Below are 12,719 nucleotides of genomic sequence, written 5' to 3' on the forward strand. Positions count from 1 at the left end.
AAACCCCAGAAAGTTCCAGTAGGTAGCAGATGGTATATCTTAAATTTTTTTTTGTCAGTCCTGGGGCTTAAATTCTGGGCTTGGGTGCTGTCCCTGCGCTCTTCAGCTCAAGGCAAGTGCTCTACCGCTTGAGCCACAGTGCCACTTCCGGTTTTCTAGTGTTTATTGGAGATAAGAGTCTCACGGACTTTCCTGCCTGTGCTGGCTTTGAACCTGGATCCTCAGATCTCAGCCTCCTGAGTAGCTAGGATTACAGGCATGAGCCACTGGTGCCCAGCTGTCTTAAATTTTTATAAGGTAAAGCTTATTATGAAATATTAGTAAAACTGGCATGTAATGAGCTGTGATTTAAATAAGGTCAAGATTAATACATTGATGTAAAATCAGCATCTTATTCTCTGAAAGTAATTGTGCCTTATTAATTTAGTCAAGTTTTAATATTTGTTTTCCAGGTATGCAAGTCACCTTGGATACAGAGCCGACAATGGTTTCAATCTTAAGTTGTATCCTAAAGTGCTATGTTTGTATCCTAAAGTGCTATGTTCAGTTAATCAGTTGCTGTTTGAAAACCTACTGAGTTCGGTCATTTACAGAGTGCAGATTTCACCTGCAGTATTTAGCCTGACCCACAGGAAAATAGCTCTGGCAAATATTTGTTGGTAATTCTTGACAAGGTGCAGGTAAGTTGTTTTTATTATTTCTATTGGTCTCCTTGTTGCTTTAACTGGAAATCAAAAGAGGTTTTGTGACAAAGACTCATTTAATCTGAGGATTGCAGTTCCAGGCCAGCCCAGACAGAAAACTCCCTCTGAGACTCCATCTCTCAACTAACTAGCAAAGAGGCAGGCTGGAAGCATGGTTCAAGAGACTATTATCTCTAACTAAGCAGCCAAATGCTGGAAGTGGTGCTGTGGCTCAAAGTGGTAGAGTGCTAGCCTTGTGCAGAAACGCTCAAGGACAGTGCCCAGGCCTTGAGTTCCAACCCCATGACTGACAAAAGAGATGGGAACTGGGATATCATCCCAGAAATGGCACCTAGACCCCTAGGACCAGGCCAGTTATGACAACAAAGAATCATGGAGAGGAGTAAGACGAGATGATGACTCCTCCAGTTACTTATGCCTGCCCTTTCAAAATTAACCAGAGCCAGGAGATCAAGAAAAATAGTTAATAATCTTGCCTATCTAATGTCCATAGCTGTCTATTTTGTAACTGGACAGGAATTTACATTTTTGCTTTTGTTACCTATTTGTATTTATAGTAAGTCTTAGATTCAGGACAGTTACGCTGGGCAGCCTCTTTGGTGCCATCCATCTCTATATTCCAGACATCTACCAAGGCCTCCTGTAGAGCCCCCAACTAGCCAAGTTATCCATTTTTTTACATTAATTTTTTTATTTTATTGTAAAGATGCTATACAGAGGGGTAACAGTAACGTGAATAAGGCAATGAGTACATTTCTTGTTGAGCATTGTTAACCCCTCCTCCAATTTTTAATTTTCTACCCTAAACCCTTCCTTTTACCACTTGTGTGCTCTCTAATATTTTTTCTTATTGCTCAGCAATAAGATTGCTCAGCAAGATTTTGTTCACATTTCATCTGAAGACCCACATGGGTGTTCACCAAGGAACAGTCATTGCTGCTTTCTCCCCAACCAGATCAGACATCTCAGCCTTCTACCCAGCTAGCAGTAAGTAGACATAGAGAGTCTTCATCCCTTTCATAATGATCAAAAAGGCCCGGAATGTTAGGTGTGTCCTAGTCTCTGTGCGAATCTGCACATTGATTTCCCCCTCCCTGTTTTCCATGCAGGAGGTCTCTGCCCAGTACCTGTGTTATCTAGGTAACTGGCACAGTTGTAGGTCATTACCTCTCCCTTCTCTGAGGTCACATCCTGGATCGCCTCATTGGGACTGAGGGAGGTTCCTAGGCTCTGGGGTCACATCAGCATCCAGTGTAGCCACACCCTCTCCCCTGTTTGTCCCTTCTGCCACTGTGCCTCTCCAACATGCACTCGGGGCGGGGTTAGGAATAATTTACTCTTTCTTGCCTGAAGACCATGTGGTAAACTCTTTCCCGTAACCTAATTAAAATCTAACAACATGTATTTCCATCATTTGTGGAATCAGGCTGAGCACTGGTGGCTGATGCTTATAATCCTACCTACTCAGGAGTTAGTGAACAGAAGTCCAACTTGATCAATGTTCACAAGACTCCCAACTCAGTCAACAGCTGTATGCGATAGTGTGGTCCTGTCATCTCAGCTACAGTAGAAAGTATACTAGGAAGACTGTAGTCCAGGCTGGCCCAGGCAAATCTGAGATCGAATCCCAATAACAACTAGAGCAAACAAGAGCTGGAGGTGTGACTCAAGCATAGAGCATTTGTCTAGCAAGCACAAAGCCCTAAGTTCAAATCCTAGTACTGCCAAAAATAAAAAGTAAAAGTAAAAAAAAAAAGAATCAAAGGCACTTTTTTTTTCTTTTTGTTGGATGTAGGGCTTGAACTCTAGGCCTGGATGCTGTCCCTTATCTCTTCAGCTCAAGGCAAGTGTTCTACCGCTTGAGCTACAGCACCACTTCTGGTTTTCTGGTGATTTATTGGAGATAAGAGTCTTATGGACTTTCCTGCTGGGGCTGGCTTTGAACCTCAATCCTCAGATCTCAGCCTCCTGATTAGCTTGGATAATAGCTGTGTGCCACTGGCGCCCAGCAAATGAGTTTTTTTTTTTTTTTGTTGTTGTTGTTGTTGTTGGTCGTGAGGCTTGAACTTTGGGCCTGGGCTCTGTCCCTGACCTCTTCAGCTCAAGGCAAGTACACTAGCACTTGAGCCAAAGCATCAAAGGTACTTTATAAATAGTAATTGTAATATATAGAATTCCAAATGGAATTCTATCTGTAGATCTACATTCCAAGGCTCTGATTTACTCTCTATAAATAAGATATATATATATTTTTGGGTCCGGTCGTGGGGCCTGAGCTCTGGGCCTGGGCACTGTCCCTCAGCTCTTCAGCTCAAGGCTAGCGCTCTACCACTTGAGCCACAGCGCCACTTCTGGCTTTTTTCTTATGTAGTGCTGAAGAATCGAACCCAGGGCCTCAGGCATGCAAGGCAAGCACTCTACCACTGAGCCACCTTCCCAGCCCCTCTATGAATAATATTTAAGTGAGGCCTTGTTTAAGATAATGAGCTTTGGTCATTTCCTTTGCAATGTTTCTCTGTTCACAAACAGCCCAAATGAAGGTAAATACTGCAAGAATCCTATACATCCATCCCAGGGGACCACACAGAGGCAGGCAGGAACAGGAGGAAAGATTATTACAAGGTTTATTAGAGGAGCCATATTTGCCCTGGAGAGAGAGAGCACATGGTGACTTGCGCTATCTAGGTAGCACAGGGTCTCAGGGTAGGAAGTGAGGTAGATGAGAGTTCCGGTGGGTCTGGGTGGAAAGAGGGAGGGGCCAACTGTATGGCGAGAACTCCAGGGCCGGGAGGAGTTCAGGCCTGGGTGGAGCTGAGGACCAAAGCTGAGCACAATGCTTCCAAGTGCTACTTATAAATTCATTTTGCTAAACAAACAACTCTTCCCACTTTTAATATCTCACCAAGTAATACACCTGGAGCCCTCAGATTTAAACATATAGGTCGAGAACATTCACCTGTCACTCAATTTCCAAACAGGATCACATTCTATAAATGGCTTTAAGATAATCATACTATTATGTTACTCAATTATCCACACATTCCAAGTGTTTCTCAGAGAATATTTCTTCTGCATCTTAACTGGCTAAACAAATGTTCCAAAGTTGGGATACAGGGATCTTCTCATTGACCTGAAATCTCTTTATTTTCAGAAATCATTCTATATTGTTTCAACCTTGCTTCCTGGGATCGAGGGGGTTCAGCTCAGGGTCAGTGCAGAGTCGAACTATGAGCCCTCATCTACACAGGTCCACTTCAATGTCAAAATCAATAAGAGCACTGGAACTCAGATGCTGCTCCATCTGTGGGCTGTGTCCAGCCTAAGTATCTTGAGGAGTCACCTGGTCTGACAATGAATGATAACTCAGGAGCTGCGTAGGAGAAGCATGGTGTTTGGACTACTTACTTGAGTGTGGTGAGCTCTGTGAGGGATGGCTGAGTAGCTTTGAGATAACTTTCTCTTCGTGCAGCCACTTTAGGAGAAGGCTTGGGACTTGTGTCTGAGTCCCCACTGTCTTCATCTCCCATGGCCTTGATGTAGCTACCACTTCGCATCCTTCGGCATGGAATTTCATCATCTTTACCTCGAGGTGTGTATCCTGACCATTCATCTTGAGGAACCTGGTCAGAGAGAAAACAAGTCATTCCTTGTTTGTGAAATCCTACATCTCTCTCCTGGCCTTTTTTGTTCTGTTTTGCTGTTTGTTTTGGCTGTAACTAATAGAGATCATTATCTAAAACTTTAGATGCTAACCTTTCATTGATAGGGCTTAACTGTAATGCGTTTGAAAATATACTGAAGACATGCAAATCCTTGACACAACACATTTATAAAAAGCATCCTAGGCATTAAGGGAAATGAGAATCATTGGCTCTGATTCATTTCCTACTTCTCCATTTTCTCACACTGGTAATAGCTGAGTCAGGCATAGATAGCCATGGGAGAAGAGAGCAGATTTCTTTGAGCTGTTCTCGATCATTATTTAAGATTCAGAATCTTTCTGATTTATCTATACCTTTCCTGATCTTTTTTGTCTCTACTGTCTCAGAGCCAGCCTCTTTGTTTCTGAAGCCAGGGCTCTACTCGATACCAGATGCTTTTGCTGATTAATCCCTTATTCTTTCTGTATTCTCTTTAATATGTATTCAGCATCATAGATATGCTTAAAACATTCTGAAGGTTTCCAATGATGTCTTCCTGAAAGGTGGTGCAGTTTTGTTTATTTTGTGCCAGTCCTGGGGCTTGAACATAAGGCCTTGGAGTTGTCCCTGAGCTTTTGTGCTCAAGGCTAGCACTTGAGCAACAGCTCTACTTCTGGTTTTTGGGTGCTTAACTGGAGATGAGGGTTTCCTAGATTTTCCTGCCAGGGCCTGCTTTTGAACCACAGTCCTCAGATCTCAGCCTCTTGAGTAGCTAGGGTGTGAGCCACCAGTGCCTGGCTGGTTGTAGTTTTAAAATCTGCATGTTTTCTGGCTCCTATATATGTGTACACACACATACATACACATGTGCACACACACACACATACACACGTACAAGCATGCATCCCTTGCACACACTGACAGAAAACACACTTCTGAGAGCAACTCCTCTGTTCAAATTCTGATTGGTCTGCTGACCCAGTGTAGCTATTGATCCAAATCATTTTCCCCGCTCTGGGTCTGCTGGATCCTCCTCTAAGTCCCTAATTATGGGGACAGCACAAGTAGCAGCTATCAGAGCATGGCGTTCCTTCTTTTCACAGTCATGTCTTTCAAGTTGAGCTGGCATTACATCATGCTTTTGAAAGTGCTGACATTCTCATCAATTATGACATTCTTATGATAGTCTCTTCAATTCCCTTTAGATTTTCCTCTCCAGCATGAATTCAACCTTACACCCATATGATCTCACTTTGCTTCTATTTGGTGAAAGGAATGCATAATGACCACCCTGTTCATCTGTCAAGAAGTAACAAGGGCCTATAATGCTTGTAACCCGGCACAGTTTAATTAAAAGAGAGGGAGAAAAGCCTGGTAAGAGGGGCAGGCAGTGACAAGGTTGATTCTTGCCCTTAACATGCCTGGAACAGAGATAAGAAGACAAAGGATGAATAAATTTGGGAATTCACATGCTGGCAAGTTGAAGAGATAGTGCCACAAATGAAATACGAATTAAAGGGAAACAGAAACAGGAGTTAGCAGTAATGGCAATGGAGAGGAATATTCAAGAAGGGATATTGGAGCTGGACAGAAGAGAAAATTATATTTAATATTCTGATACTAATTATTTATTGGGTATCTATTAAGTTCATACAATGTTTTGTGTGTGTGTGTGTGTGTGTGTGTGTGTGTATTTGTGTCCTGGGTCATGAACTAAGGGCTTTTGTACTGTCCCTGAGTTTTTTTAAGCTCAAGACTAGCGTTCAACCACTTGAGCCACAGCTCCACTCCCAGACGTTTTTCTTCTTCTTTTTAAGATACTAAGAGCCTCACGGATTTTCCTGATTGGCTGGCTGGCTGGCTTTGAACCACAATCCTCCGATCTCAGCCTCTTGAATAGCCAGGATTACAGGGGTGAGTCACTGGTGCTGCCTAGTGTTTTATTCTTAGCAATTAAGTATGGTAAGAAATTTACTTATGGGGAATTATTTAATCAATACACAGCAAACATGAGCTTTTTTTGGCATCAATCAGAGAGCTGAAGTAATTTGCCGATCTATATAGTGTATGAATCTGACATGTAAAGAAGAAAATTGTCCACAATGATTCAGATCACATTAGGCAGAAAGTTCTAAATTGCATGAAGTGAGAATAGATGTTCCACTATAAAAATCATTCTCCTTTCCCCCTTAAATTTCTATGTAATTTGCAGGTTTATACTTAGAAGCATCAGAGATGTTACTATCCATGGACTTCAAAGCAGCAGTTTGTTGGTTCTTATTTTGAAAGGTACTTGACAGAACTACAGTATGCACAGGTCTATTTAACTTAACAAATTCTCACATTGTGTTTCTTGTGTGCATGCACTGTTAGAAATGCTTTATAAATACTAACTTGTTGGATCCAAACAACTAACGGGTGGAATATCACCCTTTATAATAATAATTATATATAATGTAATAATAATTGTTATGGTTACCATCATTTTCAAATGAGCAGACTCAGGTTATTGAACTCACCCTAAGTGACAGGCCTGAGGATCAGAGTTTCAATGAGGCAGATCCTGTGCCTTGCCCTGACCATGATTATCAATAACCTACTTCCCGGTGTGTCTTTCTCTCTCTCTGTTTCTGTCTCTCTGATAATAAAGTTTGGATTCAGAGAATCCTACTTACATAGCAAGTGCTTTACCACTTGAACCACACTCTCAGTCCTTTTGCTTTTAGTTAGTTTTCTGTTTTAAGAAAGGGTCTCCCACATTTTCCAAGTCTCTCCTCAAACCATGATCCTTCTGTCTCTGCCTCCTAAGTGACAGGATTGCAGGAGTACACATCACACCTTGTTTGAGAGCCTTTTGTTCTAAGCTATGCTTTGTGAAACCTGAAGAATTGAACAAATATAGTCCTTGACATCTCCATAATACATCACATTAAATATATTTCTAATTTATTAATTGTAGGGTTTTCAAAAATCTATGTATTTATTTTTTTTAGCTCCCAAGCATCAAAATCACCATAGCAACAGGACTTCTTGGAAACTATAAATGTTAATGACAGTTCAGTTTTCGTTTGGTTGGTAAGTGACTCACTGCATAGATATGATTATGTTTAGAACCTCATTATTGGCTTAGCAATTAGATGGTAACAATTAACTTGGTACGGGTAGGGTCTTGGATGATGCATCCAACACTTGCCCTTTCTCAGTGCTGAAGTTTATAATATTGCTCAGGGAATATGTCAGAGACTAATGACGAACTGATTAGCTAATATTACTTACAGGGAAAATGCAGCAAATTTCTGTTTAGGTGCTTTGCAAGGGTGGCTTTTGGCAGGAACTTGAGCTTTTACTAGAAATGTCTATAGCTGTTGCTAAGGGAACCAGCAGAGAAGTATTTAATCTGTATTCCTTTCAATGAAGCATCCTTTTCAAGAGATAGCAGCTAAGACTCCACGCTGACGTGCCTTCCATTGGTGTGGAATATAAGTATCAACATATTACTCAACTATCTAAAGGCAACATTCAATAAGCTTACAGGGAAATCAGTTCTGCGAAAAAGTGCAAGCATACAGACAATCAAGAACTTGGAGAAGTGAAACATCGGTGCTGCATTAGAGAGGCCAGTAAAATTGCTAGATTTGAGACAGTTTCTTTTTTTAAGTATCTTAAAGTTTAAAGCCAAGGTTAGACAATGCTGAAGTGCAAGTTTTTAAGGCAAGCATACCTTTGTAAGGGGCCCAAAGAGTTCAATACTATGCCCTTTGGATCATGAGGGGGCTGATGCTATGGCCACCTAGTCAAAGGTTACAGTGCCTTTCCACTTCAGTTTCACCAAGGAAAATGATTTAGGGAAATCTAAAGAAAAGGTAAACTTGCAGCTTCCTGAGAAAGACTTCATTGCTATTGGTGATGGTGGCTTAAGAAATTGAAGTCTGGTAAGAAAGGAAGCCGGAACAGAAAGAAAAGAGCACAGGTGTTTGTAACACAAGGCTCATGGGATGCAGGTCTGAGCCATTTTAGGAGGTGGCTGACCCAGTCACATGAAAGAAATAGTAACAAGCCAGGTGCAGAGGTGCATGCTTATAATCCTAGCTAGTTGGGAGGTAGGACAATAGCGAGTTTGAAGCTTACCCCAGGCAAAATTAGTAGACACCTTACCTCAAAAAACAAATAAAGGGGCTGGGAAGGTGGCTCAGTGGTAGAGCGCTTGCCTTGCATGCTCGAGGCCCTGGTTTCGATTCCTCAGCACCACATAAGCAAAAAGAAAAAAGCCGGAAGTGGCGCTGTGGCTCCAGTGGTAGAGCGCTAGCCTTGAGCTGAAGAGCTGAGGGACAGTGCCCAGGCCCAGAGTTCAGGCCCCACGACTGGACCCAAAAAAAAAAAAAAAACCAAATAAAAACAAAAGGAGTGGGGTGTGGCTCAAAAGCTAGAGTTCTATCCTGAGTTTTATCTGGAGTACAGAAAAAAAAGAGCAATCTGTGATATCTTAAGTTTTACAGTAGAAGTATTCATGTACTGCTTTGTTGAATGGTTGCATGACAACTTGTTTGTACAACTACTTAAAGATAAAATAAAAAAAACATAAAAAAGATTATTTATTTTGTAATACTTATATCTCAATACTAACAGTCCAACAGACAACTTTAAAAATATTTATTTTTGGTGGTAGTGAGGTTTGAACTCAGGGCCTCACACTTGGTTTCTATCTCTTGAGCTATCCCTCAGTCCTTTTTACTTTAGTTTGTTTTCAGAGAGGGTCTTAGGAAAATGGATCTTCCCGTTTCTGCCTCCCAAGTAGTTGGAATTATAGCTACAAATCCTGCCTCAAGAGCGCTATTTTTGATAAGATGAAGAACAGTAGGCATTATTTATTATAGTCAGTCTCAACCTAAGTCGCAAGGTGTTATTTGGAAGACCAAAAAAACATACCTGTGACCAAAGACCTACAGTCACCCTTTAATTACCTGCAGCCTGCCTGCTTGCTTGCTTGCCTGTCTGCCTACCTACCTTCCTCCCTCCCTCTTTCCCTTCCTTCTTTTATTTTTTCATCTTTCTCTTTCTTTCTGTCTCTTTTGTGTGCTAGTGCTGGTGCTTGAACTCAGGGTCTGGGCTCTGTTCCTTAGCTTTTTCTTGGTACCAGTCCTGGGGATTGAACTCGGGACCTGGGCACTGTCCCTGAGCTTTTCTGATCAAGGCTAGCACTCACCACTTGAGCCACAGCTCCACTTAAAGCTTTTTTGTTAGTTAATTGGAGAGAAGAGAATCATGAGCTTTCCTACCTGAGCTGGTGTCATACTTCTCAAATCTCAGCCTCCTGAGTAACTAGGATTACAGGCGTGAGCTGCAGGTGCCCAGCCTGTCCCTTAGCTTTTTCACACAAGGCTAGTGCTCTACCATATCTGGCTTTTTTCCTGGTTAACTTTTCTTCCCAACTTTTCTTCCCAAGCTGGCTTTAAACTTTCATACTCAGATCTCAGCCTCTTTAGTAGCTAAGATTACAGATGAGAGCCACAGCACTTGGTAAGGTTGTTTCCTTATAGCTGAAGTATTGTTAGACACTGAATGGTGGTTCATTCAAATGAAGACTACATTCCATTTAGTCATAAAACAAGACAAAACAGAACACCTAATGGGGCATGCTTAACAGTCTCTCTCTTGCTTTTTGACAACCCCCCCCCCCCAACCCCTTATTCAGTTTCTTCTGCAAGTACTTTTGATTGTTTATCTGCTAGTAGTGAATAATTCAAACGTTGATATCATTTAGGGAACTTACATTCTAGGAAAGCTGGAAGAGTAGACAAACACGAAATAAACGAAGAAGTTAATTTCAGAAAGTATAAATGCTTTGAGGAAAATACATGAGATGATGGCTCCCTTGGTTTATTCCCCAGAGTTGATGCTCTGAGGAGGGAATGTCTCTGAGGAGATCTGATGACCAAAGCAGCCTGCCCAGGGAAGACCTAGGGGTGGAGCTTCCAGCCAGAAGACTCAGCAAGTGCAAAAGTCTTTAGAGTAAGCTTGGTGTAATCAATGCCTATGAATGAAAATGCCAGTTTGACCAGAGGGCATTGAGCAGAAGGGAAGTTATATAAGGGGAGATTAAGAGATCAGGGCAGGCCTCATCTATTTTGCAAGTTCATGTCAAATTGTATTTCAAACTTGGGCTGGGTAGGTGGCTCAGTGGTCGAGTGCTTGCCTTGCATGCATGAGGCTCTGGGTTCGATTCCTCAGCACCACATAAGCAGGAAAAGCCAGAAGTGGTGCTGTGGCTCAGGTGGTGGAGCACTATCCTTGAGTTGAAGAGCTAAGGGACAGAGCCCAGGCCCAGAGTTCAGGCCCCACAAGTGACAAAAAAAATATTTTCTTTCAAACTTGGACTCAGTTACTTCAAAGTTCCTTCTAACTCTCCATCCTAAGCTTACTGTCTCCGTTATGAAATCTGTAGCATGTGCCATCTACATAAGGAGTCAGTAAACTATAGCTTGCAATCTAAATCTGGACCACTGTCTGGTTTTTATAAATAAAGTTTTATTGATACATATCCATGGTCTTTCATTGTCTATGGCTGGCTTTAACCTACAAGGGCAGAGCTGTGTGGTTGTGATAGAAATGGTCTGGCGTACAGAAAATACCTGCCAGCCTCTGCCTGATGCCCATGCTCATTTTGAGTACTTATCTGCATCACTACTAGTTCTCATCTGTAAGCTTACTGGAGACAGGAAAAGTTGAATTGCTGAAGCACTGGGTTCTACAATTCCACAAGCCAGTTTCACATTCATGCTGGACAACTTAGGTAATGACTGCCTCTTATTCCTGCATAGAACCACCTCCATAGAACCACCTGCATACTAAATGAAGCAATGCCCACAGCTGTGTAGGGTGTGCTTGGTAAAGGTGTGTTTTCTGGCAGTTCCATACTCTTCAGAGCACTTGGCTCCCGTATTGAGCCCACAGATAACTCCTTAATTATGGATCACCATAGCTCTTCACAAAGACTCTGATGACAGCTTTCAGTTTTCTTTGGTAATGTAAGGGTGACAAAACTCAAATATTCTTAAGCAAAAATAGAAATGCCTAGTCCTGTCATGTCTCCCCTCCATGAATGATCCATCTTGTGGACCTTCCTCTTATTCTAGAGCACTGAGGGGAGAACCAGCCCCTTCAGGCCATCTTGGACAAGACCAGTTGTCTGAATTTCCCCAATACCAACCTCTGCTTCACAAAGCAGAAATCCAAGGGGAAAAAGAAACCCCTATGGGAATTATCCTTTTTTTTGGGGGGGGGGGTCCAGTCGTGGGGCCTGACCTCTGGGCCTGGGCGCTGTCCCTCAGCTCTTCAGCTTAAGGCTAGCGCTCTACCACTTGAGCCACAGAGCCCCTTCCAGCTTTTTTTCCTGCTTTATTCTGAACTGCATGGTGGCTCTGTTCTGTTCAGCTCAGAGTCACTGAGCTGGGAAGGGCAGGCTAGCAAAGGTCACAGGCAAGTTTCTCATTGTCTATTTCTAGAGCCTCAGTGGTGTTAGAAACATAATAGGTTTCTGGGTAAATGTGGCACAAAATAAATGAATGAATGAGCTCCTAAACCAGCTTTGCTTCTAATCATCATGTGATCTTGGATAAATCACTTCACTTCTGTGATTTAGTTTTTCCCTCTGTAAAGTGGAATGCTAACATATCTATAATGGATAAAGATAAAATATGAATACAGTTTATAAACACTAAAACACAAAATTGTGAGCTTAAAGGTTGGAAATGCGTTATCTTTTATTTTTAATTTTTTTCCTCCCACAAGCTGGGGTTTGAACTTAGGTTCTTTTTTTTTTTTTTTTTTTTGGGTCCGGTCATGGGGCCTGAATTCTGGGTCTGGGCGCTGTCCCTCAGCTCTTCAGCTCAAGGCTAGCGCTCTACCACTTGAGCCACAGTGTCACTTCCAGTTTTTTTTCTTTTTGCTTATGTGGTGTTGGGGAATCGAACCCAGGGCCTCACGCATGCAAGGCAAGCGCTCTACCACTGAGCCACCTTCCCAGCCCCTGAACTTAGGTTCTTATGTTGGCCAAGCTGGTGCTCCATCAATTCAGCCTCAGTCTTTTTTGCTTCGCTATTTTTCAAATATGGTCTTGCGTTTATGCATCAGTCAGCCTGGACATAAACTATAAAGGTATCTTTTAATGTTTATTATAAAAGAACTCTTCTATTTACATTTCCCATGTAGCTGGGACGATAGAACTAAATGACCACACCCACATTTTATTGATTGAGATGGGGATCCCAAGAGCTTTTTGCCTAGGCTCACTCTGAACCACGATCCTCTCAATTTCCACCTTCTGAAGCTAGGAGCCACTCTATTGAAACTGGATTACCTTTATTTTTGTATGGTA

At 42.1% G+C, this 12,719-nt stretch overlaps 1 protein-coding gene across 1 annotated transcript in view; it reads right to left on the bottom strand.

Annotated features, from left to right (window-relative positions):
- Positions 1-4,105: 4,105 nt before the first annotated feature.
- LOC122124475 (disks large-associated protein 1-like) overlaps positions 4,106-12,719 on the bottom strand; it is a 92,774-nt gene continuing 84,160 nt past the window's right edge. Inside the window, exon 2 of the mRNA XM_042699196.1 lies at positions 4,106-4,324. Within this exon, the coding sequence (XP_042555130.1) occupies positions 4,106-4,324 (219 nt within the window). The remainder of the gene's footprint in view (positions 4,325-12,719) is intronic.

The sequence above is a fragment of the Dipodomys spectabilis genome, unplaced genomic scaffold (assembly GCF_019054845.1).
Source record: "Dipodomys spectabilis isolate Male_0828 unplaced genomic scaffold, ASM1905484v1 ptg000235l, whole genome shotgun sequence".
NCBI classification, from domain to species: domain Eukaryota; kingdom Metazoa; phylum Chordata; class Mammalia; order Rodentia; family Heteromyidae; genus Dipodomys; species Dipodomys spectabilis.